We start from the raw sequence: 25113 nt of genomic DNA on the forward strand, positions 1-25113 counted from the left end.
GTAAAATATTAAAAACAGTGGTGTTTTCCTTTAAATCATTGTTAATTTCCAAAAGGTATTTTTTAGTTTGTAAATGATTTTTTATTAAAAATTTACAGTAGTATAGTTGCATTACTTTCATACATATCTGAAAGTATTATTTAAATATGAAACTGCAGATATTTAAATATACAGGTAGGCTATACATAAATCCATATACAAAGTGTCTAGTAAACGGTGATGTTTCGATTTCTGTGTTTAATGCAGAATGTCTAATTTAACTTTTCTAATATACTTTATGTAAACCGTAAAATTTGTTGTTGTTGTTGTTGTTGTTACAAGCTGATAAAGAAGTTCACTATCGTTAACTGAAGGATGTGTTTTCTGGGAAGTAGGCGGAGCTTGTTTGGTGAATACTCAGGTGTTGTTGAGAAACTAGTGCAGTATAACGTTAGTAAGCACTGCAAAACATCCAGCTTTGCTGTACAGACGGATCTAAATCATTTACAGAAAATAATCTTCTCATGAGCACATCGGTATGTATAAGTGTTTCAAAGTACTTTTTTAAAACTGCGTGTTGTGTATGTTATGTCACGCGTCAACTTGAAGTTCCTCTTCGATTGTCACTATTAGTGCGCTTCATTGTCATCGGGTTGATTTTAAGATTGCAATCACTTTTAACATATTTTAAAGTAAAAAAGTGACGTTAACTCACACGTATAATAAACCAGTACATATTTTAATTTGTGAAAACTCTCTGGCGTTTCTGCCTGTTTATACAGTGTATGGTTTCTGTATTAGTATGAAAAAAATATAGTTTCAGTATCAATCAACGACATTCACAGCGAACTGGTAACGATCGTTTATGACACGTGAATGTAACTTACTGCAATTCAAATATCATAAACATGACATGTGAATGTAATGTACTGTTAGTGAATTTATTAATACAGTTATACTCTTTTACCTTACTATAAGCGCCAGAGTCATTGGGTAAAGGTATTTAAAGAAATGTTAAATAGCATCTTGTTTGTAACCATTTACAGTTATTTACTGTAGATTTTTACAGAAGCAGAATATTCGTTATCTGTAGCACTTTGATATCAGTTTGGTTATCAGGCTACATTTTATACATCTATGTGTATGTTCATAGCCTATCTTTAAATACATTTAGATATCAAAGAATATAAATCTAAACTAAATAGTTTTTCTATTTAGATAATGATTAATGTTTTAGTAATGAAACTCATTACATGTGTGATGCATTGCAATGACTAATGTAACTTTATGTAATAATTACATACATTAGTAGCTTTTGCTAGACTGAATGTCATAGTTATTTGTGATTTCCCATAATGTGTCATTTAGATATGCAAGGCAGTATTGAGGTATTTTCCACTCGTGTGATTTGCGCTGATATTTCGTACTGTAACTAAATTTCAAGAAAGAGAGAAAATCCCCTTAACCCAATTGTGGTTTTCAGTAGCCAAAGGTTGTTTTTTCCTAAATGTCAGCTTTTATTTATCAGTCAGACTATTCAAGACATGAACTGTGTACTTCAAAATGATGTATTCGCTCTTAAAGTAACAAAACATACAATACAGTCAGTGTTTTATATCTTATTGATGATTTATTGCAGATTTGTGCGCTGACTGGCCATTTGAAATGGATGCGTCTCATTTTCATTCTTCATAAGGATGATGTCTTCTCTTCCTTGCCCACAATCAGATGCATATAGGTAAGTAAAATGTCAAATTGACAATAAATATATAAAGATATGTGCAGAAAATCTACTTTTCTGGATCACCTACCAATGTCTGGTAAATTGAGAATGTGTACAAGTGTTACGTTGCACACAGATCAAGAAACCGACCAAGTATTGTATTGTATATTTCTTCGTTGAAATATCTTTAAGGGGCGGTTTCGTGAACAGGGTTTACCCTATTGCATGTTTGAGCTGCCTTTATTTAAAAACATCTTGCACTGACGCACAGTACTGTGCAAAAGTCTTAGGCCATCACCACCAGAATTGTTTTTTTGTCCATCCATATTAATTTTTCAATCTATTTTATTAAGATACAAACAGGAAATATGTACAAAAAAAAAAAAAAAATTTTAGGACTAAATATCTTTAGGCATCGTCTGTGTTTAGTGTGACCTCTCTTGGCACTAAACACATCTTGAGCGTTTTTGAGCAGAATGAAGTAAAAAGTCTAATTTCTTTAAAATTAGGAATTAGGATTTAATTTCATTTAGGTTTAAGAGATCCTGCAGTTTCCTGCTATTGCTCAAGTGGAAGGGGAGTTTACCCTAAAAATTTGACATATCAGTTTACATTTTTATTCAGTTTTGAATACTACATACACATTTCCTGTATTTTCTGGATTTATTCTATTAAAGAGACATTATAACATTGCAAAAACAACAAATCTAATTCTGGCATTGTAGGCTTTTGCAACAGTACGTATATTAACATATATCGATGCCATTGTTTTGTCTCAAGATGCATACCAATAATGTTTTTTGTAAGGTTTGTTTGTAAAAACAAATTAAATGTCCTAACTTGACTAAGGCCTAGTCCCGGATTAATCTAAAGCAGGGGTCTCCAACCTTTTTGTGAGCAAGGGCTACCAGAACGGATAAAACAATCTGGAGAAACTTTTTTTACTTGTTGATTTAAATTGTATTTTACTTGTTGATATGTGGTATCATTGTTTAAAATGTTAACATACATAAAAGAAGCCAAGCTAAGAGAAAAAGATGTAATAAATAAATATTAAAATTGAGGCTGTTATAGAATGTGCATTGGCGGGCAACTCACAGACTCTGTGCGGGCAACCTGGCATGCACCCTGTTGGAGACCACTGATCTACACCATAAGGGGCGGTTTCCCAGACAGGGATTAGACTAGTCCTAGACTAAAATAAAGGTAAAAGGTGTTCAAACTGAAAACAACTAGCACTGAAATACCTTAAAATACATTAGTGCCCTTTGTTTTGCCTCAAAATGCACACAGGTAATGTTGTTAGTAAGGCATGCTTGTTCATATTAGTTATATTTTCTAATTAAACTTAGGCCTAGTCCTGGTTTAAGCTAATCCCTTTCCGGGAAACCGCCCCTAAAAGTTTTTATTTAAAATGCATGGTTTTTGTTATATAATGCAATGGCAACCATACGTTTAAAGTATGGCTTAACATATTTAGTATATAAATAGTTAATAAATAGTTATATAAATAAATAGTTCAAAGTAATATAACAATTTACAAAAACAACATAAAACACTCAATAAGTTCATCATTTTAAATTGCATTTATAAATTCTTAATTAAATAATGGAATTTCAAAATGTATTTCAGAAACCGATTTAAAAAGAGAAATAAATAACTGGATTTATAAATTGAACTACAAATACAGGTTTAAATTAGGCATTTAAAAGGGCATTTCCGTTTAACATTTCTGTTTTCATTTCCCGATGGTCCTCCTTATTCTCGTCGCTGTTTGGTTTGCTTTTCGTTTTGGCCTCTCTATTTGGCTTTTCATTGACTCTTTGGGTCCTTGCAAATGGTCAAATGAGAAATGCAAATTAGCTATGGCCAGATGGATGTAACAGGCTCGCTGATTGGCTCTGATTGTACGTCATGCGCAGATTTATAGATATCGGATGAGGACCGAAAGAGTCACGGAAAAGCTAAATAGAGAGGCTAATACGAAAAGCAAATCGAATAGTGAAAAAAATAAGGAGAACCATTGTGAAATGAAAACAGAAATGTTAAACGGAAATGCCCTTTTAAATGCCTAATTTAAACCTGTATTTGTAGTAGTTCAATTTATAAATCCAGTTATTTATTTCTCTTTTTAAATTGCTTTTTGAAATACATTTTGAAATTCCATTATTTGATTGGGAATTTGTGGATGCAATTTGGAATGGTGAACTTGTTGAGTGATTTATGTTGTTTTTGTAAATTTTTATATTAATTTTAGCTATTTATTGATGGATTAATATTCCATTTCTACATTGTTTTTGTAATCTCACTTTTTATTGCCTAATAAAATGTATATGATTTTTTTTGTAACTTTGTCTATTTGTTTATGGATAAATTAATGATTTTTTAAACAAATCTATTAATTGCTATTTTTGTTCTCCAGGTGGTTGTTGAATGTTGAAGTTCTTTGTTGCATTTTGCATGACTCTTGTGGTCCTCCATATTGGTCCTCCATAATTTTATACAATCTTCAAAATCTTTATCTTTGAATTTGTCACGTCTCGCTTTCCTACCCACATGATTTAAAGTTTTTGGCCACAGCCTACATCATCGTTTTTTGTTGTAAAATTTACAAAGCTATTCATGCTCCAAAATCTTCTTTTCTTTTCATACTAATACTTTTTTCTTTTCATATACATATGTAAACTTGCTTTTCTTTTTCACTATCCTAGGTACATTTCCCAAATCGACCACTTCAGCTTACAATCCTACAACTTTCCGGAAGAGAACGACGAGACGATGGATAAAACGAATACTGATGATTCCATCTGCGACTTGGACTCTGCAGATTCCCGACTCCTTCACACTGACTCTAGCTTGTCTGACAGCGAGTCCTCTTTAATGTCCCAGCCTGACCTCCGGAATACCTACAGAGGCAGAAACGTCAACTACAGACCCGCCCGGTCTGGCTACAGCCCTTATCAGCCGCCTCTCGGTCTCCCCTCTGGCTACAGTCCCCAGACACCCTTCCCCAGTCAAACAGAGATGTGTATGAGCACCCTGGAGCCGCACAACGGGGACCTGCTCCGCTTAAGTTCACCGAGCAGCAGTTCGCTGGAAAGCCCCAGCGGCAACCTTCCCTCCTGCTTGGTGTCTGGGAATTATTCCAGCTACCCTGGTGATTCCTGTTACTCTTGCTCTCCAGACGGGCACAGTCAGGGAGAATCGGGTCTGGAACAGCCTCGTTCCCTGCGCTCTATCCCGCCTGCATTCACACCTCACGGCTATTACTTGCCACCGCACCCCTGCCCGTCCCGAGGGCCGCCTTGCTGTAGTCGGTACCCTCCGGATGCGCATCATATGGATCAATGTTCTCCTCACAGACCGCATTATTACGTACCATGCAGGCCTTCGCGTAAGTCCATTTTTAATTTTAAGCCTGGAGCGTATGCATTGTGAAATTTTATGAACAACAACATCAACATATCCCCACTTGTCCTTTAAGAAGTTGTAAATTATTAGCTCTTTATCATCTAAGCCAAACTAATCCAACCTGTACAAGCCGCACTAAATGTTAGACTGAGTCAATCGTGTAGGCAGATAATTGGGCAACAGGCGTTTTTACGAGAAGCAACCATATTTCTGCCAGGAATTTCAATATGGGACACTTGCTTAGTCACTGCTCAAAATGTCATTTTATCTTTGCACAATAGTTGTAAGTTTGACTTGTTCATTTAGTGCAATTGGTCCTATAAAAGAACAGACATATTAGTCATGCACACCGACAGTTGATCAATCTGATGAATTAATCAGCATGATGTTATTTATTTGCTATTCAATGCTTGCGCATTTTGCTTAACATCTCTTTTTTTTATCTCTAGCAGGCCCTGAAAACAGCAGGCAGTCTTGTTCAGAGTTCACTCAGAGGTAATGTGCAACAGTGGTGAGTTGATTGGGAAGCATGTTATAGCCCATCTCGTAGTCTCTGAATATTTTACTGGTTTTTGAGTTTATATTTAGCGTTTTTATTTTGCAGCGGCCACACCTCTTCGCACCCTCGAGCTAAACAAACCCCAAGCACGGCCCTTCTGTCACTGGAGCAAAGTGAGTATAGACAGTATAGACAGTTTAGGGTTTCCCATAAGTAAAAGAATGCGAAATATGAGCCAAACGTGTTTTTTTAATAACTTCAGACCACAGAGTAATAAAAAAGTTTTATTAGTTTTAACATGTCAACATGTTGTGGTTTTTCTGTTTAACAAGCCTTCCACTTTATGGGTGTTTTTGCTCAATAATTATTATTTACAAAAAAATACTTTCAACACTATAGTTTCAGTTGAGTTACTTTTTTTCTTTATGTTGTTGCAGGGAAGGTGTTTGTTACTTACGAAGCAGACAGTGAAAAGCACGTCAAAGAGATCATTAACTTTGTCGCGCTGCTGAGACACAACGGCTTTTATACTCACGTAAGACACGTTGCCGTTTCAGACGTGACCTTGTTACCGTGCCGGTCTCCAAATATGGATTTTGTTCAGTCTCTGTACTTTGTTTGTTTCAGATTGATATGTTTGAGCAGCAGTTTAAAAGCATAAGTAAGATTGACTTTATGGAGCGGTACATAAATGAGGTTAGTAAAGATCGAACTTTAAGATGGTATGCTATGGGTGGTCATGCACTTCAAATTACACCAAAAGTGCTCATCCACTTTAAATGGAAATGATGATTTCACTCCATGCACAGAATATTATTAATGTATCATATGAAGAGTTTGGTTCCGAAACGCGATAAACGCCATTTAAAAAAAATTGTTACAGACAAAATCAGTATTGTATCAGGTCAGTATTAAAAAGTAAATTCTTTATTTTACGCAAAATCCAATATCCGCCGTGTTTTTCTCTTATTTTTTTTCCAAATTACGACAGAATGCAGAATGCAATAAATCCGCTCAACCAATCACAGCGCACCATTCCACGCATTGTAAACAATAATGGCGGCGCTTTGAATACACACAAAATCCTTCCTCATCTACAAATAGTAATTTTGTTGGCATTGATAAACCTGTGGTGTTTTTTTTGTGGCGGAGAAGAAACGCAAGCCATCAAAATCGAAACAATTTACGTGAGAGGCACTCGGGTGAAGGAAAAATGCCGGCTGTTGCTTGTTCTCACACGGCAGCATCAAGCTTCTGTCATGCTAACACATTGACCCCAGAGGATCTTATTAAAAACTTTCCATTATTTTACGCGAAGTCAACGAAATCATGCAAGACCAAAACATTTTACAGCTGATCGCTGTCAAAAAAGTTCAGTGACGACGTCCCAAGGATGACAGCAGCAATGACAGTGTTCTTAATATGACAAAGTAAGTGTTTTGATTAAATTTTTTAAACAGTTAGGCTACCACTAGTCAACTAAATGAATATAACATGGCAAAGATAAATGCACATTTACATATTGATTCAATAGATTTATAGCATTCTGAAAAAATACTTGTCATGGATTTATTGAATTTTGCGGAAAAAAGAATCAGTCTTTATAATAAATCTTTGAAAATCAAATTATAGATTATAATAGTGCTGCATAATTAATCGCATCGCAATCGCGATGTCAGCCTGTGCAATTATATGACGGCAAAATGTTGCAATTATATTAAATAAATACATGTGTGGACTTGTTAACACAAACTTTCTGATAACAGTTTGATGATTTTCCTTGCTGTTTAAAAAAAGAAAGAAAAACGAACAAAAAAGGCTGTGCATGTGTGGCATGCACGTGTATGGTGTGCGTCGTCACTTGTGTGTGCGCAGCGCGGAAATACCAGAGCAAAGATGGATGCAGAGGAGATTGACAGTAATCTGGTAGCTAAAAAAAACTCCATGTCTGTTGTATGGCAGTATTTTGGATTTAGGATTACTGACACTGAGCAGTTGCTACATCACATGGCAATACGAAAACATTTCTAGTTTTACAAATACACATTTTAGCATTATCACTAAACTGTGTGTGGATTTTCCTTAAAACCCATCAAGCTGGCTCATGATACCATTTATTATAATCGCAATCGCACATCGCAATATTAGCATGAATAACCGCAATGGTAAAAATTACCCAAATCGTGCAGCCCTAGAACGATATAAATACTATATGAACGTTTTAACAGAAAATTGTGATTTTCATCTTGTCACTTTCTCGGTATAGAAAACACATTTTTACCGAAATTAGTCAAAATGGATTTATTGCGTTTTGTAACCAGACTCTTCATATTACTAATATTGCACTTTATTATTCTTAGTAAACTGCATATCCCTTTATGATGCTATCAATTCATTAAAGGGCACATTTATTGTGCAAAATCCACTTTTACAAGGTGTTCAGACATAAATGTGTGTTGTGTTGAAAACAAAAATCCTATAATGAAAAAAAAAAGGTAGTGAGGAGCAGTACCTGTTTTCCTTTTTAATGTACACACCCTTCTTTGCTCCCACCCAAATATGGGCATTTTGGACATACTTTAACAAATGATCTGTGGGGTATTTTGAGCTAAATCTTTACAGACACATTCTAGGCACACCGGAGACTTATATCTTGTAAAAATGGGCATAATACAGTATGTGAAAGTGCAATTTAAAAAGTTTTCCTGTAGCTTGATTGGTAAAGCATTGCATTAGCAGTGCAAAAGGCTGTGGGTTCGATCCAAGAGAACATACACACTGCTAAAATGTATCCCTTGTAATGCACTGTAAGTCGCTTTGAATAAAAGCATTTGCCAAATGCAAAAATGTAAAGCATCAGATCTGTTGCACAGATTTGGGGCTATCCCAAAGCGACAGAACCTTTTTTGAGTCATGCGTGGCATTGCTGCATTTTGCACTCACACATTCGTGCTTTGACCTGAAACTGGATTTGTGACACAGCTGTCACGGTGCAAGTATGTGTGATCGCTCACGGCAGTGTGAGTACATGGTTAGGTACAAAGAAGTGGGAATTTCACAATCGACTTCACTGAATAATTACTTGAGGTGTGTTTGCTGTTCTTGGATTTGGTGTCAATAGATTGTTCATCAGCAATTTTTATGGTTTTATCGTTTGACGCCTGCCGTCATCTGAATGTCATTTAAAAACATTTTGATATAAAATGGAAAAAAAATCCTTTAGCTCAACAAATTGTTGATTCTAATTTTATCATTAAAGGGATAGTTCACTGAATAATAAAAATTATGACCCCCATCCAGGGTTTCCCACAGAAAATGTGTTAGTTAAGGTGGTAGGGTTGGGCGGGTGGTTGTGGCCGGGGGCGTGCAATCAAAGGGGCGGGGCGTATGCGTCATTATGAAAATGAAAATATTTTTATTTAAAACATTCAAGTAAAACTTTTTTTAAATTTTGAATAAACTATGACAGAAAATGAAAACATACTAGATTATTAATGAATTAAATGTTTTTAATGAAAATAGCTGCGTGATGAAGTGAAACTAAAGGGTTAATAAACAAACTGAAGCAGATTTGTAGAACGTCTGCCGAGCGATGATAGATAGCGCGAAGATTGTAAAAACTGATTATTTCCCACTATAAATTTATTAATTTATTGTCTTAAAGGAGTGTAACTACTGTAGCATGTAAATAATGCACATAAATAACGTGAGCAAGAGCGCTCAACAATTATATCGAATCAACAGGCACGTGAAACCTAGCTAGCAGGTTGCTCAATCAACAAAAATCACCAGCTAACTTACTTTAAATTAGCTTAAATAAACCCAAAACATAAGTCTACTTACAGTTCTCACGGACACGCATTTTATCAACTGGCTTTCCTCCAGACAGTCACAGACCATTTCAGCCATGTGGCGCGCGTGCACGCTCGCCGTGTGAAGCGCGTCCGTGCTATTCTCCAAGATGTTTTATCAACTGGCTAATAGTTATCCTCCAGACAGTGATGGACCACGTCTTTCTCTCTTTTGGCCGTGTGGCGCATGTGCCCGCTCGCACCTAGTTAAGGCGGTATTCCCAGCTTAGGCGGGCCGCCTGAACTGCAAAGTGCTGCGGGAAACCCTGCCCATCTGGGATACAAATTACTATCCACCTGTTTCTTGATGTAAATGTGGGTGCCCCCATCTTTGAGCTTTCCTGTTTATGACTTCTGGTGAGCCACTAACGCTAATGGTAATCTGTTACGAAGAACTCAAGTCTGCGTTTTGACTGGCAGTTTAATGTTTATTATAAAAATCCAGGAAGACCGACATCATTTGTGCAGTTAGGGGTTGCCATAATAGCTAATACAAATGCAGTAAATCTTTACGAAACATTTGTTTAACCCCATGCACAATAACTGAATGTGTATGTGGCGCACATGCACTCATGATTTGTATTTACAAACCCATCCAGTAAAACCTTTCATAGCCAGTAAAAATAAATACAATAATTGTTAAAAAACAACTAATATTATGCTGATAAAAATATGCTAATTAAGCTGATTTATTCATTTTGCTACTATATATTATTACAAAAATACAGTACAGAATATATACGACATAATCCCCATATGTTGATGTTTGTAATAGTTCGTAATGTGTTTGCGCATAATTTTGTTATGTTTTAAATGAAAAAGCAAATACTTTAAAAAGTAAGCTCATGTCTCCAACTAGTGCGTAAGAAGCGATGTAATAATATTTTAATAAAACAAAAACAATACTCAATACATGTAGTAGTTTAATATGTTTATTATGGTTTGTCCAAATAACTTACAATGTGTTGAATGATACTGCTGACTGTGTTGGACTGCGTGAAGCTTGACGTGTTGCCATAAACAAGTCCATTAAAAAAACAGATGGACAGTAGTGACATTTTAAACCAGCCCCTAAAATGTTAAAAACACGAAGTCTTGGTAAATTCCATGTACAAACACTCGACTGACTTTCCCATTGTAAAGATACTGGTGTGTCTCTGTGCTTTTATATTTGCGTATTGAAGACCCGTCACCCCCGAACAAAAACACGAAATGATTGAATATATCTTCATATATCAAGCCATTTCTTAATTTCACCCTTACAATGGTTTATACAAGGCAGGTGTAGTAAATATTAACTGTTTAAATCATGTTTTATGCGTGCTCCCACTACACTGTTTTCTACCGGCTGGCTATTGAACCGGAAGTCTTGCACCGGAAAGGAAATACGTCACATCACTTAATTCCGCGTTCGAGAAAAAGGTGGATATTCTTACAAACACAATCAAAGTTATATTAGAAAATGTTCTGGCACTTTCAAGCTTCAAAATGGTAAACAGAGCGTGAGATTTTAAAGCCCAAAAAAGTGCATCTATCGTTCACAGAGGTATACAGGGGGTTAATAAAGGCCTTTCAATGATAATCCATGCAGTTTTGTTAGAAAAATATCAACATTTAAACTTTATAAACTATAATAACTAGCTTCCAATACAGCTAAGGTGCATTTACAGAGTTTCAGTATTATTAGTCTTTGTTTAATGACGGGTTGCATCAACATTATCGCCACCTACTGTGTTGGATTGGCTTTTATACTCTTTGAAAGAGTACCACTCCAACACAGTAGGTGGTTATTTAGCATTATGCAGTGCTATTATTGGAATTACTAATGGTTATACATTTTTGGTGTGTGTGTTTTACTAGAAAGACTATTTGATCATCATAGCCATTAGTCCCAAGTACCATGAGATCGTGACCAATGCATCATTTTGCATGGAAAATGATGAGACACTCAACACTGTCTACATACATAAACAGTTACAAATTATGTGGAAAACCGAACTGGTTTGATCAAAAGTGGTGAAAGTGAGTTCTGAAAAAGTTAACTTCTGCTTTATGTGTTTTGTTTTAGTTACAAAATGAATTCATTCAGAATGGGGCAAGGAATTACAGATTTATACCCATCGTGTTTCCTGGTGCCAAGAAGGTAAAGCTGTTTTTCTTTTTATTCAACCCATTTATGGAAAATAGTAAATAAAAATCAGTTCGGTCGTTATTTACTCTCGCTCTTATCATCCAAAAGCTCTTTTCTTCTTCTGTGGTAAACAAAAGTTACATTTTGATTAAGAATTTCTTGGCCATTCCTTTCTATATAAGTGAATGGGAACAAAGGCTATTGGCTGACAAAAATGTCAAAAGGAATAATGACCTAATATAATATGTTTATTACACAAAACTATGATGACTTTAGAAGGCTTCTGAAGACAGGCCACAAGTCGTATGGACCTCTTTTATGATCCTATAATGGTGCTTTGATATTTTGGACTTTAAAAGCCCCAGTACCCATTTTCCTTAGATAAAAAAGAATGGCCGGGATATTTTTCAAAAAAGTATCCACAGAAGAAAGACATGCGTGCTTGAAACATGAAAGTGAGTGAAAGATGATTTTTTTTTACGACTAGTTCCTTTGAAGAAAAGGTTGGGTAACACTCACTTTTACAGTTCTTTTTTACACATGTAATTTTTATAATAATAACAGTAAATTATACATAATTACATAATCAGCTTGAACCAAACCCTAACCCTATTGTAAGTATATGTTGTTAATCGTTATTACTCAGCGATAGGTTGTTTATTGTTAATAAAAAATACACTTTGAAGCCAAAATGCTAATGTACTTTATGATGAACCGTTAGCATTATAGCGGTAAACTAATGCATTCATGATTCATTACATTGGTTTCGCAGTTAAATTCATCTGAGATTTAGTTATGCCTTTGTGTTAGTTATTAATGTAAAATCTTTATGGATCTAACTTCAATCTATCTGCTTGTCTGATAGTGCCACGTCCCTTCATGGCTTCTAAGTACACAAATCTTCACGTGGCCGAGGGACCGAGACGACATCCTTCGTAGACTTATGCGTGTTGAGAAATATAACCCTCCACCCATAGGAGAGCTGCCCACCATTGTCTCCATCCCCATTAGTTAATCTGTGAGATGGTTTGGTATGTAGATCCATGATCTATGTAATTACTAAACCCGTGATCTGTTTTAATCCAAAGCATGCACTTCAAAGATGATTTGCCCCTTAATGTGACCCCTTAAAGCTGTTGTATTTGGTATGTTCTTTGTACAATTTCTCTACGCAAGTGTCATTAAACTGTCACATTTGATGTATGAATCAGGATGAGTCTCCTCGTGTGGAAACACCACAAATATGTTGTGATTCACAGATCAATTGGTCGATTAAACATTGAGAATTTGTATTTGTTTGTTATGTTATGTTTGCGTGTAACATATGTAGAAGCTAAAAGAAATAATTGCCAGATATATTGTAGCTGTGCCATAAACCAAAAATCTTTAAAGGAAAACACCACCGTTTTTTAGTGTTTTGCTATGTTCTTGCCTCAACTTGGACGAGTTGATACATGGCTATCTTTTTTCGGTTCGTGCACTTGGTCTTTGTGCAGCGCGTTGTGAATGTGTTAGCATTTAGCCTAGCCCCATTCATTCCTTAGGATCCAAACAGGGATGAATTTAGAAGCCACCAAACACTTCCATGTTTTTCCTATTTAAAGACTGTTACATGAGTAAGTTTGGTGGCACAAAATAAAACATGGCGATTTTTTTTAAGTTATAGCAGAGGATTTTCCAGAATTTTAGAAAAGAATCGCCCTCTCCACTTTTAAAAAAAATGCAATTGCACAACACTCTACCTGCTCCCGAGAGGGAACGCCTATTAAACGTGTGCATGAGAGAGCATGCACGATCCTAGTTCTTCAAGTTGTTGTCGGCATGGCTCATACAAGCCTACTTACCAAAAGTAGTTTGGTGCATTTGTGTAATAAATACTATGGTGAACACATTGGAATTATCAAAAATTACGCACGCTGAGGTCGAAGTGCTGCAAACTAAGTGCTCTTCCGCAATGAATGGCTGGCCTGAATGCTAACATATTCACAACGCGCTGTGCAAAGATTGGGTGCACGCATTGAAAAAAGATAGGTATGTACTCATCCATCTAAGTTGAGGTAAGAACATAGTAAAGTGTTGAAAAGCGGTGGTGTTTTCCTTTAAATCTTTTTCATTTTATAAAATTTGACTTATTCACCGTATCCCCCAGAGTTGGATGGGTCCATGCATACCTTTCTCATCTCCGTGCGTGCTGTGGCTCGGTCTGACGCGGCCCCCGCTGGCTTGGCTTGGCGCGGGGGCTGGAGGTGAGTGGCTTCAGCTGGCGTGCTGCTCCCAATGAGTGACAAAATAACGCAAACATTTTCCTATTTCCCCATGGGCGGAGTGATTTGCACAACTCTGACCGAACTCTCTGCTTCTCACCAGGGGCTTCTCGGGTGCTACTCCGCCCAAGTAGCAGTGCTGCGCCTTCTGAGAATATAGTTCCCAGTATGTATACTGTTAAAAGATGGCTGTGTCTCATTTGACCTTGTTATTTGTACACGGTGTGACTATACAAATCACAACACATAAATGTTTGTGTTGTTTTGTCGCTTGTTGGGAGCAGTGTGCTGGCTGGGGCTGTTCACTTCCGGTCTTTGTGCTGGGCTGGGCTGGCGGGGGCTGCGTCGGACGGAGTTGCGGCGCGCACGGAGATGAGAGGGGTGTGTGGACTTGTCTAACTCTGGGGGATACGGTGAATAAGCTAAATTCCCAAAATCTGGGCGTGTTCCTTTAAACACTATGCAGCTATTTTTATTTTTTTAGCCGAAGGAAGGCTTTTAGAAATTTTACTTCACAAAGCCATATTTTATGCTTTTATATCTGTCTTGTGTAGTAACTTTTATAAAAGCAATAAGGTACTTGAGGCTAGTGCTGTATCGTAAATAAGTCATGGCTGAGGGGGTTGCAGGCACTCCTGCACAATACAACATTGCCTCGTACCTTATTGGTTCTTAACATATTTTCAGAGTTCATTTTTATGTATTGTTGGTAGCTTTCAGCTATGTTTATATCTCTTCCTAAAGTGTGTTTGTTAAAAAAAACACACAAATGTGGCCTGTTTTAGTCAGATTGGACACCAATCGGATTGGACGAGAACCAAATGAGGCAGTGAGGGAAAAGACAGCCCTTTTACTATTTTATATCGTAGCTGGGTTTTGTTGGTGCCAACAAAATATTGAATAACTATGGGTGTACACATTTATGTCATCACTGTTAGTTATAAAAGGGAAGACTGCTCAGTTTTCACTATATTATATTAAATGGCATGCCTAAGGGGCCAGTCACACCAAAAGCGCTTTAAACGCTTGCAAACGCAAGGCGCGACGCACTGCCTTTTTAAAAAAAGAGCAGTGCGACGCGGCTTTTCATATTGCTAAGCAACCACCGAGTCAGCTGTCTTGTCAATCAAATATTGAAGCGTGAACGCTCTTTTGCTGTTAACTGTCATATTAGCAGAAACTTTAAAAAGAGGGCGCTTGCTCTGACCTTGTTTGAGGATGAGAGGTGCACAAACACGAAGGAGAGAGTCAGCGAGTGGAGTCCGGTTCTTCAAAGCAACTGTAAACTTCCCTCACCACAACGTAAGGCCCGCCTCTCCCCTGATTCGATTGGACAATGGAAGACGCGAATGACGTCAGGCGCTTCTCCGCTCTGAGCGCTCCTTCAAAAACGCGTGCGCAGCAGGCGGCAAAAAACCGCAAACGCGCCCTGCCCATAGAATATCATTCAAAAAAGGCGCCTGCAAATGCCATAAACGCTTTTGGTGTGACTGGACCCTAAGGCTGCTTTAGAGACCTAGATTTTGTCACTCCCATGCATTCTTCTATATCTGAGAAACAAGCCCAGTCTTTACAAATCACTTCCTGGTAAAGTATATTACTACAACAAAGCACAAATACAAACCCACATTGAATTTGTGCATGTTATGTTTCATTAGGACACAACGCCGTGGCTGTCTGTCGATTCCTTTTGTTAAAACCTTTGTGTTTCTTGTAGTCATGGTAAGAGAGAAATGAACTCACCAACTGGCTTGGTGATGGTAGACTGATGTACCTGCCGATGATAAAATAAAACCCCACTGAACATCTGTGAACAAACATGACAATGTCTGTTAGTTTTGCCTTTACTGAAGGTTAATTGAGTACCATTAAACAAAGTGTAACCTCGTCTTTTAGTGTCATCACGAACAAATTGTTATAGCCTTAATAATATAATGAACAGGCTGTGGTTATAATCCCTACATGAACAATCTTGGCGGACTCCAAAAATGATCTTGTGAGAAAAAACGGTTATCAGTCTGTAATTAAAATGAAATGAGATCCTGAATGATTGATCGCGTAGAGCTGCGACAGAAAAGGTTACGGGAACAGGATCTAAAATAAACTAGTCTTTTTATAGCTGGTTAATTTCAAGATTAAACAAGTTCGTTTTGGGAATATGTCACCCTTCAATTGCTCCACACTGAAGCAAAGATTTAGCAGGGTTTTATATATTGTATTCATTGCTTTTCTTATAGCTTTGTTTTGCCTTAAGATGGCACTCTTCACATATGTATTAGATTGAGGGAAAGTGTCTATTAATTATTTTTCTAACAACACTTTCCAGAAAGGTTGTATTTGTTAACATTAGTTAATGGCTTACTTAACACTAAAGGGATAGTTCACCTAAAAATGAAAATTCTGTCATAATTTGTAAATAAATCTGTATGAATTTATTTATTCTGATGAACACAAAAGAAGACACACTGAAAAAAATGTGGTCGCAATCAATTTATTTAAGCTACATTTAAACAAAAACAAAAAAATAGAAAACAAAACAAAACCAAAAACTTTTGTTTAAATGTAGCTTAAATAAATTGATTTCAACCGCTTGCCTTAAAAAATTAGAGTAAATTGAATGAATAATTTTTTTTCATTGTATTTTGATAAATGATCGTACGCTTATGATTGACGGTACCCATTGAATTCCACTGTATTTTTTTTCCTACTATGGAAGTCAATGGTTAATCAGCTGTGTGCTTACCATCATTTGTCAAAATATCTGTGTTCATACAGATTTATAACAACATGAGGATGAAAAAATTATGACAAAAATGATGATCTCTTTAACTCCGAACAGTACCTCTACAGTATTTATTCATTTTAGTTTGTTAATTTTAGCATTTACCAATATGTTTAAAGAAAAGTTGTTTATCGGAGTAACTAATGCAGTTACTAATAATAAATATTATAAAAATAAATGTTCTGTATAGACACCTTTTGAAACATTACTACAATTGAACATTATGTAAAAAGTGAAAAGTTGGATCAACTTCTATAATTGTTAATGTTTTTCAATGTAAAATTTAACTTTAGTTTCACTTTAAAGTTAACTTACATTTTTTTAACTGTTAATACTTTTCACTTTTTACTGTGTGTGTGTGTGTGTGTGTGTGTGTGTGTGTGTGTGTGTGTGTGTGTGTGTGTGTGTGTGTGTGTGCGTGTGCGTGTGCGTGTGTGTGTGTGTGTGTGTGTGTGTGTGTGTGTATAGCCCATGTGACAGCTTCCCTGTATCACCACAAGACCCAGTCTTCTCAAAAAGCTTGACTGGTAGTTCATAAAAATACGATGAGTTTGGTTCCAAAATGCGATAAACGGCATTTAAAAAAAAGTAAATTAAAAAAAAATCATTAACAATTATTTATATATATATATATATATATATATATATATATATATATATATATATATATATATATATATATATATATATATATATATATATATATATATATATATATATATATATATATATATATATATATATATATATATATAATTAATAGCAATGCAAGTTGCTTTGGATAAAGAATCTTTAGATTTTAACAAAAAAGGCTTGATTTAAAAAAAAAAATCATTTTTACTTTTTTAATTCTCTGTTACAGCAAAATGCATGTGAGCAGTAATGTCTGCTGTACATTATAATCCTGGCCTATTTACTAAAATAAAGATCATCATTATATTCACTAGGGGGCAGTATCTCATCTGTCTTGGTGTCTTGACAGTTTCTCAGTTCCACCCAAAATTGAAGGTTTCACACATTCTATTTTTGCACTGCTGAATAATTCAATACAGAGCAATATATGATCAGTGACATTTCCTCCCATCCAACACTCTGACAATGGGGTTGCATCACTTGATCCTCAATGTGGAGACTAAAAACTGTTCTACAGTTGAGAAACTACGAATAGCTTTGTGCTGGGTCAGTAAACGATAAACATCATTGACCATTATACGTACGGTGACCTATAAACAGCCATCGGTTTTCAACCACTTATTACTTGACGACAGAGATGATATAATGATGTGATATAATGCTGTCGCAGTTTTTCTGAGCATGCATGCCCGGTAATGGTCCGTTGCCGTTGTGCTGAACATCCTCTAGATCAGTGACACAGTATTTCATCATTAAATTCAAATTTAATATCTTCTTTATGGCAAATAGGGACATGAATATCAAAGGAGAAAACTAACTCTCATAGGAAGATGAAAAAGGAGCGTTACAATTGCATTTTGGATGCTTCCAACGGCCCGTGTTTCTTTTATTTTGATTGCATTTGGTGGGAGAGTTTTATAGGCGTCACTTCAGTAGGTGTCAGGGGAGTAATTCTGTGCATGAAATCACCGCCGCTGTTTCGTTCCTGCAAGGGGAAGCCGGGTGCTCCTTAAACTTGTGAAGTGTTGTTGCCATGGTAACGTCACTGTTCATCAAGGTTCAGTGCAATAAAAGGAGTCAAAGTTTAAATTACAATCATCGACCAACACAATAATAACAAGCAAACTAACATTACAGTTAGTTAGTTATGAAATAATGCACAAATGTAGAAAGGATTTTGTCATTGCAGCTGAATAAAGAAAAGAAATCCTATTTCATCCTAACAGATATACCCACTTTCCTCTCTAATTGTCCCTTGTTAGTGTGGATTTCATTTTTGGCCAGAGAAATTCAAACGTGCGATTCGAACGTGAATATGCCGCGGGGACATTCAAGACACCAGGCGTCTGGCTCATTTACTCGGGTTTTTACAAAAGATTGGATATTACAACTCTCTATAACATCTGACAGAAAAGCTTTACCCCATTACATCCACGCAGTCATGCCTAAAACTCAGCGCTTAGGTCAATCCTGTGTTCAAGGGCCTCCTCTGGAAAAATAACCGAGTGCAGTCCTATGGGAACAGCCTTCATCTTTTGCCCCGTGGGAAAAAATGAAATCTGAAATGAGACAAAAGTCAAAGTAGTCATCTTCTCAGACCTGCTCTTCACTTGCTCAAGAGCAGAATGAGTCTTGAAAAAATGATTGAACTGGGTAAAACGTGCCTTTTCACATTACGGTCAGATATTTTTGACCGGTAATGAATACATTTCAAATAATATTTTTGTAATGGGATACCATCTGCTGCCAATAATTACACTTGAAATGGAGAAAACGGAAAGAAACGAAATTCCAGTTTAAACCAATTTGATTCCAAATTATGTATCACTTCCCCAGAGACAAACCCTCAGAGTCACTCCATCTCCATTTGAAACTTATGCTTTCTGCAAGGGCTAGACAGGAAAAGACAGATCTTTTGAAGTCACTGTCACTTATTTAAAGGTGCAGTGTGTAATTTTTAGAAGGATCTTTTGACAGAAATGCAAAATATTATACAAAACTATATTATCAGGGGTGTATAAAGACCTTTCATAATGAACCGTTATGTTTTTATTATTTAAGAATGAGACTTTATCTACATACACAGAGGGTCCCCTTACATGGAAGTCGCCATTTTGTGCCACCATGTTTCTACAGAAGCCCTTAACGGACAAACTTTTTTACTTAGTTGTCTCCGAAGAAGACATGTTTGTCCGGTGGTGGTTACCGTAGCTTTTCTATGCATTTCAAAAGCGAGGGGTTAGCAGTGAACTGAGCCATTGGTTGCAATTCGCAACCTCACCACTAGATTCTGCTCAAATTTACACACTGCACCTTTAAAGGGATAGTCTGGCCGAAAATGATATTAAACCCATGATTTACTCACCCTGAAGCCGTTCGAGATGCATATGTCCATCATTTTTCAGACAAACACATTTTCAGTTATTTTGGAAAGTGTTTAGATCTTTCAGTTAATCGAATGTGAAGTTGTGGGGTCCACAACCTTCAAGTCCAAAAAATGTCCATCTATCCTTCACAAAATAAATCCAAACGGCTCCGCAATGTTAAAAAAGGTCTTCTGAGGGTAATCCGTGCCGTTTTGTTGTGGAAATATCCACATTTAAACTTTATAGGCGGGGGTAACTGGCTTCCGGTAGTGCCGCCATCTTGGTCGCGTCCGCATTCAGGATGAGAGCTTACGCAGCTTACGGAGGTTTCTCTGCTGGTGCTCTGTGTCCCCACCCTCCGAATTTGTCATACGTCACTAAGAAAAGTGCGTACATTACGCTGATACTCTCTCCTGAATACAGAGGAGTCTAAGGCTACATTTACACATAGCCGGGTATTTTGAGAAACAAACACTTTCCCGACTCCGTTTTCAATAATAACATCGTGCACACAACATCGTTTTCAAAAAAACTTTCCATTTACATCAACCCGCATAAATACGCCGTCAAGCGGCATAATAACTATGCCAAACATGTGGGAGGCAGTGTAGGAAGGGGAATACAGCCATGCAAGCCAATCAAAATCGTCAGAATCGACACCAACGAAGAACACGAGCGACTTCCTGTTCCTTTCATAACAGCAAACATGGGCTGAATCCCAAACCGCGTACTTCCATACTATATAGTATGTAAAAAGCGCTACTTTGCGTACTATATAGTATGGAAGTAGGCGGTTTGGGATTCAGCCATGATAAACCTGATTGATCAGTAGCCAAACAAACTGTACGGGCGCTCTCATGACGTTAAACATTTTCTGGCGCAAAATGTGACGTTTAAGAACCTAAAACCCCGTTTCTCCCAGTTGACACGGCAACACATAACCGGGGTAATCAGAAATATCCACTTTGGCCGGAGGTTTTAGAAATAATCGTTTTCTGTAATAAAAACGCGGTTTTCGTGTAAATGACAGGCCAAACCGCAGGGAAATATATGCGTCTTTCCTTCGTGTAAACGGGGTATAAGATGGCGGCGCTACCGGAAGGTAGTTATTTTAGTTTATTAAGTTTTAAATATTGGATATTTCTACAACAACACCGCGCGGATTACCCTCAGAAGGCCTTTGTTTATCATCCTGGAGCCGTTTGGATTTCTTTGGGGAAGGATTTATCATTTTTTGGACTTGAAGGACATGGAACCCATTACTTTACTGTTTAGCAGCTGAAAGATGTAAGACATTTTCTAAAATAACTGAAAATGTGTTTGTCTGAAAAATGATGGACATATGCATCTCGGACGGCTTCGCGGTGAGTTAATGCATGGGTTTAATATCATTTTTGGCCGAACTATCCCTTTAATGTTTATGTTTAGTAAATATTTTATATGTTCTCTATAAACATCCCGATGACAGATCAGATTAAAAGGAACCTAAACTGATCTTCCACTTAATTACGTTTTAGTAATATAAAATTAACATATCTCCATTTAGAACATATTCACAGAACATATCTCAAAGCTTTTGTACAATGTCATATTCTTGGCTTGTTGTGCCTTGAGGCCGTGCATTGACATAAATGGCTGTCCATTATAAATGAGTATAATGAAGAAAACTGGGTCAGTGAATGGAAGGTGAAAGATTGCATACACAGAGGGCTCACGAGAAGAGCTACCAAAGCCATAAAGCTATACTATCTGTCTACCTACCCAACTATCCATTTAACCGTCTGTCTAATCTATAGTTTTAAATGTTCCTATAGCTCTTATAGCTCAATTGGTAGAGTTTGCATTAGCAGCGCAATAGGTTGTGGGTCCACTGTTGGTTCAACTTAAATTGACACAACAACTTTTACACAATTTTAATTAAAGGCGGGGTGCATGATTTTTGAAAAACACTTTGGAAAAGGGAGTCGGGCCGACTACCAAAACCCACTTTCAGCCAATCAGCAGTAAGGGACGTGTCTACTAACCGACATATAGGATCACATGTCCAAGAAGCCTTTATACAAAAAAAACCTGATGCCCTACAGTGACCCCATCTTGTCATAGCGGAAAAAAAGGTTGAAAGAAAAGAGAAGAAAGAAATGAGGAAGATGGATTAATTATCACAGTCACTTTCCACTGTCTGACCAAGGGAATCTCTATAGGAATGTATAGGTCCACCAAGACCCCTGCTGCTCTCTCCATCTGTTCAGCACAGCTCACTCCCTTAACAGTAGGCATATCAAAAGGTGCCTGCTTTCTGATGTGCCTTAATTTTTGGGAGAGCGTCAAGGATACGGAGAGGTTGTCTTCTGGCAACAAAATCAATCATTCAGAGATATCAGACGCTTTGCTATCACACTTTCACCATATTCATACAATGTTGTTTTTTTTTTGCAAAGGATGCATTTTAATGAATTGATTTTCAGTCTCATGACATTAAGAGATGACATGTACAGTAATACCTACACATTTATTTTCAGCTGACTTTCTGATCATAAAGTCTAACCTTAACCCCTATAACATGTGGTGTGAATTTGCTTTATAAAATGCGTAACAAATACGAAAAGTAATTTTCAAGCATTTGCCGAATGTCATTTCAGAGATGAAAACTTGTAGGGACAGCGTGTTACAAATCTGCAGAATCTGAAAATGAGACATTAGAACTGCAGGTGGCCTCCATAGATGACTGAATGTGGTGACACTACAAGGTGACATATTTCCAGGTCATTGCTTTGATGAAGCAGAAGGAGAAAATGAAAGTCTTGATCACAACTTCCTCCAAAAAATGTCTGTTTCATGACTGGAAAGTTGTTTCTCGAGAGCATGCATAGATTCGGGAGGCAGAGATTTGCAAAGTGGAGCAGGGAGACAAATGCAAGCCATATTCACAAATATGTGCGTGATGTACAGCTCATAACCTAATACTCAATGATCTGTTGCACATACGCGTTCCTATAAAAATCATTTTGGGAGAGCATCGCTATTCATCTGTACATGAAATGTAATGCTACTTTGAAATTCTTCAAGCGAATTTGAAAACGGTTCCTGAAATAATTCAATGTGAATAAAACTATTTGCAGTTCGCCCGTGTAAATCCTCCGTGCTGTTTTTTTTCTTCAGTGTATACATGATTGATGGAGGGCTGTGTGCCAGCTGAACGAGAACTTTTGATCATTGGAAACTGAAATAGGAACATTTGCACACATGAATGATCAAGTTGAATGAAGACCTCTTTCCTCTGAACACACCACCGAGAATGAAATGTTTTTCATTTTAACTTAAATCAGTAGAATAATGAGTTTTACAATTTGCTGCTTTTCTCCACCGTTTCTTAATACACTCTTAGAAATAAAGATTCCTAAAAGGTTCTTTCTCGGGCTGGATGGAAACTTTGGTGGAAAAATGTAATAAAAAGATATAAAAAAAATGGTAGAACCTTTGACTAAAAGATTTTTAGGAAATCAAAAATTGGTTCTATGGCATTGTTGTGATATATTTGAACATTTTCCCAAGCTGTCACTGTGGCAGCACCCTTTAAACGGTTCCCATTGGATATAGATATGCAAACATTTGGTACCCATGTGATACACTCTTGGTACCTCTGTGGAAATATGAACTCTTTTGGGCTCATTATAGTTGTGCGCAGGTCCTACGACGTAGCCTTGATGTGTCGCTACGCATCGGTTTTCATATATACTTCTAAAGCCCAATTTATAGCTACGGTGTAGGTTATCCGTAGCTCTGCTTAGCCTGACGTGCACCTCGCAAAATCAGTTCAACGCGATTCGCAAGCGCTGTGATTGGTCCACCAGAACCCCTCCCGTCAGGTAAAAAAACTGCGTCATAGGTATTTCCGTTTGCGACGGTAAAAACAAAGATGAGCCAAGTTAAGGAGTGATTTAACTCAAACTGCAACAAAAGTCGCTGTTTATTTACTTCCATCATTGCTGGTCTTCTCAAATCATGCACAACAAGTTGCTGTTTCTTCTTCGTTTGTGGGTTAACTTGTCAAACTTCTTCTTCTTTGACGGTCGCGCTGCTACTGTAGTTACCCGCTTGTATACGGCCAACCCGTGGTTTGTGGGTGTGTTGGCGCGTCGCCGCGGACGACGACGAAATAGTATAAATGAAAACCAACGCGGAACCTACGCCGTCGCGGCTACGCCGTAGGACCAACGCACAACTGTAACGAGCCCTTAAGTTGTCTTCCGCGTGCAATTACACATATAGACCACTAGTCGGCAATATCCACGTGTGTAACCCACAGCAGGAGTACAACAGCCAAAGAAGAAGCAGATTGGCCAGTAAACACACAAACGAAAAAGCAGCTTATTGTTTGATTCAGAAATCACCTACATTTGATCTTACGATCATTTATCAAAAATGCGTACGTGTGATTCATAAATCAAACTTATGCACAGAAAATGCGCGTACCGCTTTCTTTATTTATAAAATTTTTACATTTCAAATGATCTTGAACTTGTGCGCAACTGAGCAGTTTCAGACCTCCGCCTTAAACAATGCCTAATTAATGTCATAGACATATAAAAGAGCGCTTGTCAATGTTTAAACCCAATTTCGAGCAGAAAGAATGGCTTATATTGCCAAAACCCTGTAGCAATCGAACAAGCAAAAGTGCGTACGTCTGCTCAGACCCTGACGTGGCGCTAAGCACTTTTCCACGTCAAAGACAGTTTTTATAAATATGGACGTTGCCATGGATTTTTGCGTACGCACACTTTACGATCAAATCTGAGCGTATGCACGCTTTATAAATGAGGCCCCAGCTTTTGTTGGAGTTTAAGTTAAATCATTCCTAAACTTGGCCCATCCTTTTTCTTATCGTCGCAAGTGGAAATGCCTATGAAGAAATGCAACGCAGATTTTGTTTTACCTAACAGGAGGCGTTCTAGTGGACCAATTACAGCGCTTGCAGTCCGCATAGAATAGCCACGTTGTAAAATTTTTATTGAAAAATACCAAAGGGGACTATTTTCAGGCGCTGCGAAATATCATTGCACTTCCTGCAGCCATGTTACGGCAGCAAAGTCCTTGATTATTTGCCAGAATGAGAGTATACTTCCTAGCCCTTTCGGCCTAGAAAATTGCAACTTTTACTTTTCTGTGTGTCTTAGTATACGATGTAACTACAGAAGAGTCAAGTTCTAAATAGGAAAAATATCGAAACTCTTATTTTTAGTGTGATGCTAATAGTCTAATCAGATTTAATGGATTATGCTAAGCTATGCTAAAAGTGGTACTGCTAGACCCGGAGATCAGCTGAATGAATTCCAAAACGGTAAAAATCAAATGTTTAACTCTCGGGGAGCTGGAAAATTAGCATATTTACAAAAAGTGGAATCTCCCTTTAGTTTTGAAACGCATACGGTAGCCACCACAGGACAAACATTTGTTGTCTGAGACAACGTAGGGAC

The 25113-nt window shown here is 37.2% G+C and overlaps 1 protein-coding gene across 2 annotated transcripts; it reads left to right on the forward strand.

Moving 5' to 3' along the window:
- The first annotated feature begins 355 nt into the window (after positions 1-355).
- On the forward strand, positions 356-12886 carry traf3ip2l (TRAF3 interacting protein 2-like). Of its 2 annotated transcripts, none has more exons than XM_073870300.1 (10): positions 356-515; positions 1619-1717; positions 4414-5096; positions 5563-5608; positions 5718-5785; positions 6050-6147; positions 6240-6308; positions 11324-11435; positions 11530-11606; positions 12460-12886. In XM_073870300.1, exons 2-10 carry the CDS (start codon positions 1677-1679, stop codon positions 12607-12609), a joined length of 1344 nt encoding a protein of 447 aa, XP_073726401.1. In that variant the 5' UTR covers positions 356-515; positions 1619-1676; the 3' UTR covers positions 12610-12886. The 2 variants fall into 2 exon arrangements, with proteins under 2 accessions (XP_073726401.1, XP_073726402.1); XM_073870301.1 differs by having other exon boundaries at positions 5566-5608.
- The last annotated feature ends 12227 nt before the right edge of the window (positions 12887-25113 follow it).

Source organism: Misgurnus anguillicaudatus, chromosome 8, assembly GCF_027580225.2.
Source record: "Misgurnus anguillicaudatus chromosome 8, ASM2758022v2, whole genome shotgun sequence".
In the NCBI taxonomy this organism is placed as follows: Eukaryota; Metazoa; Chordata; class Actinopteri; order Cypriniformes; family Cobitidae; genus Misgurnus; species Misgurnus anguillicaudatus.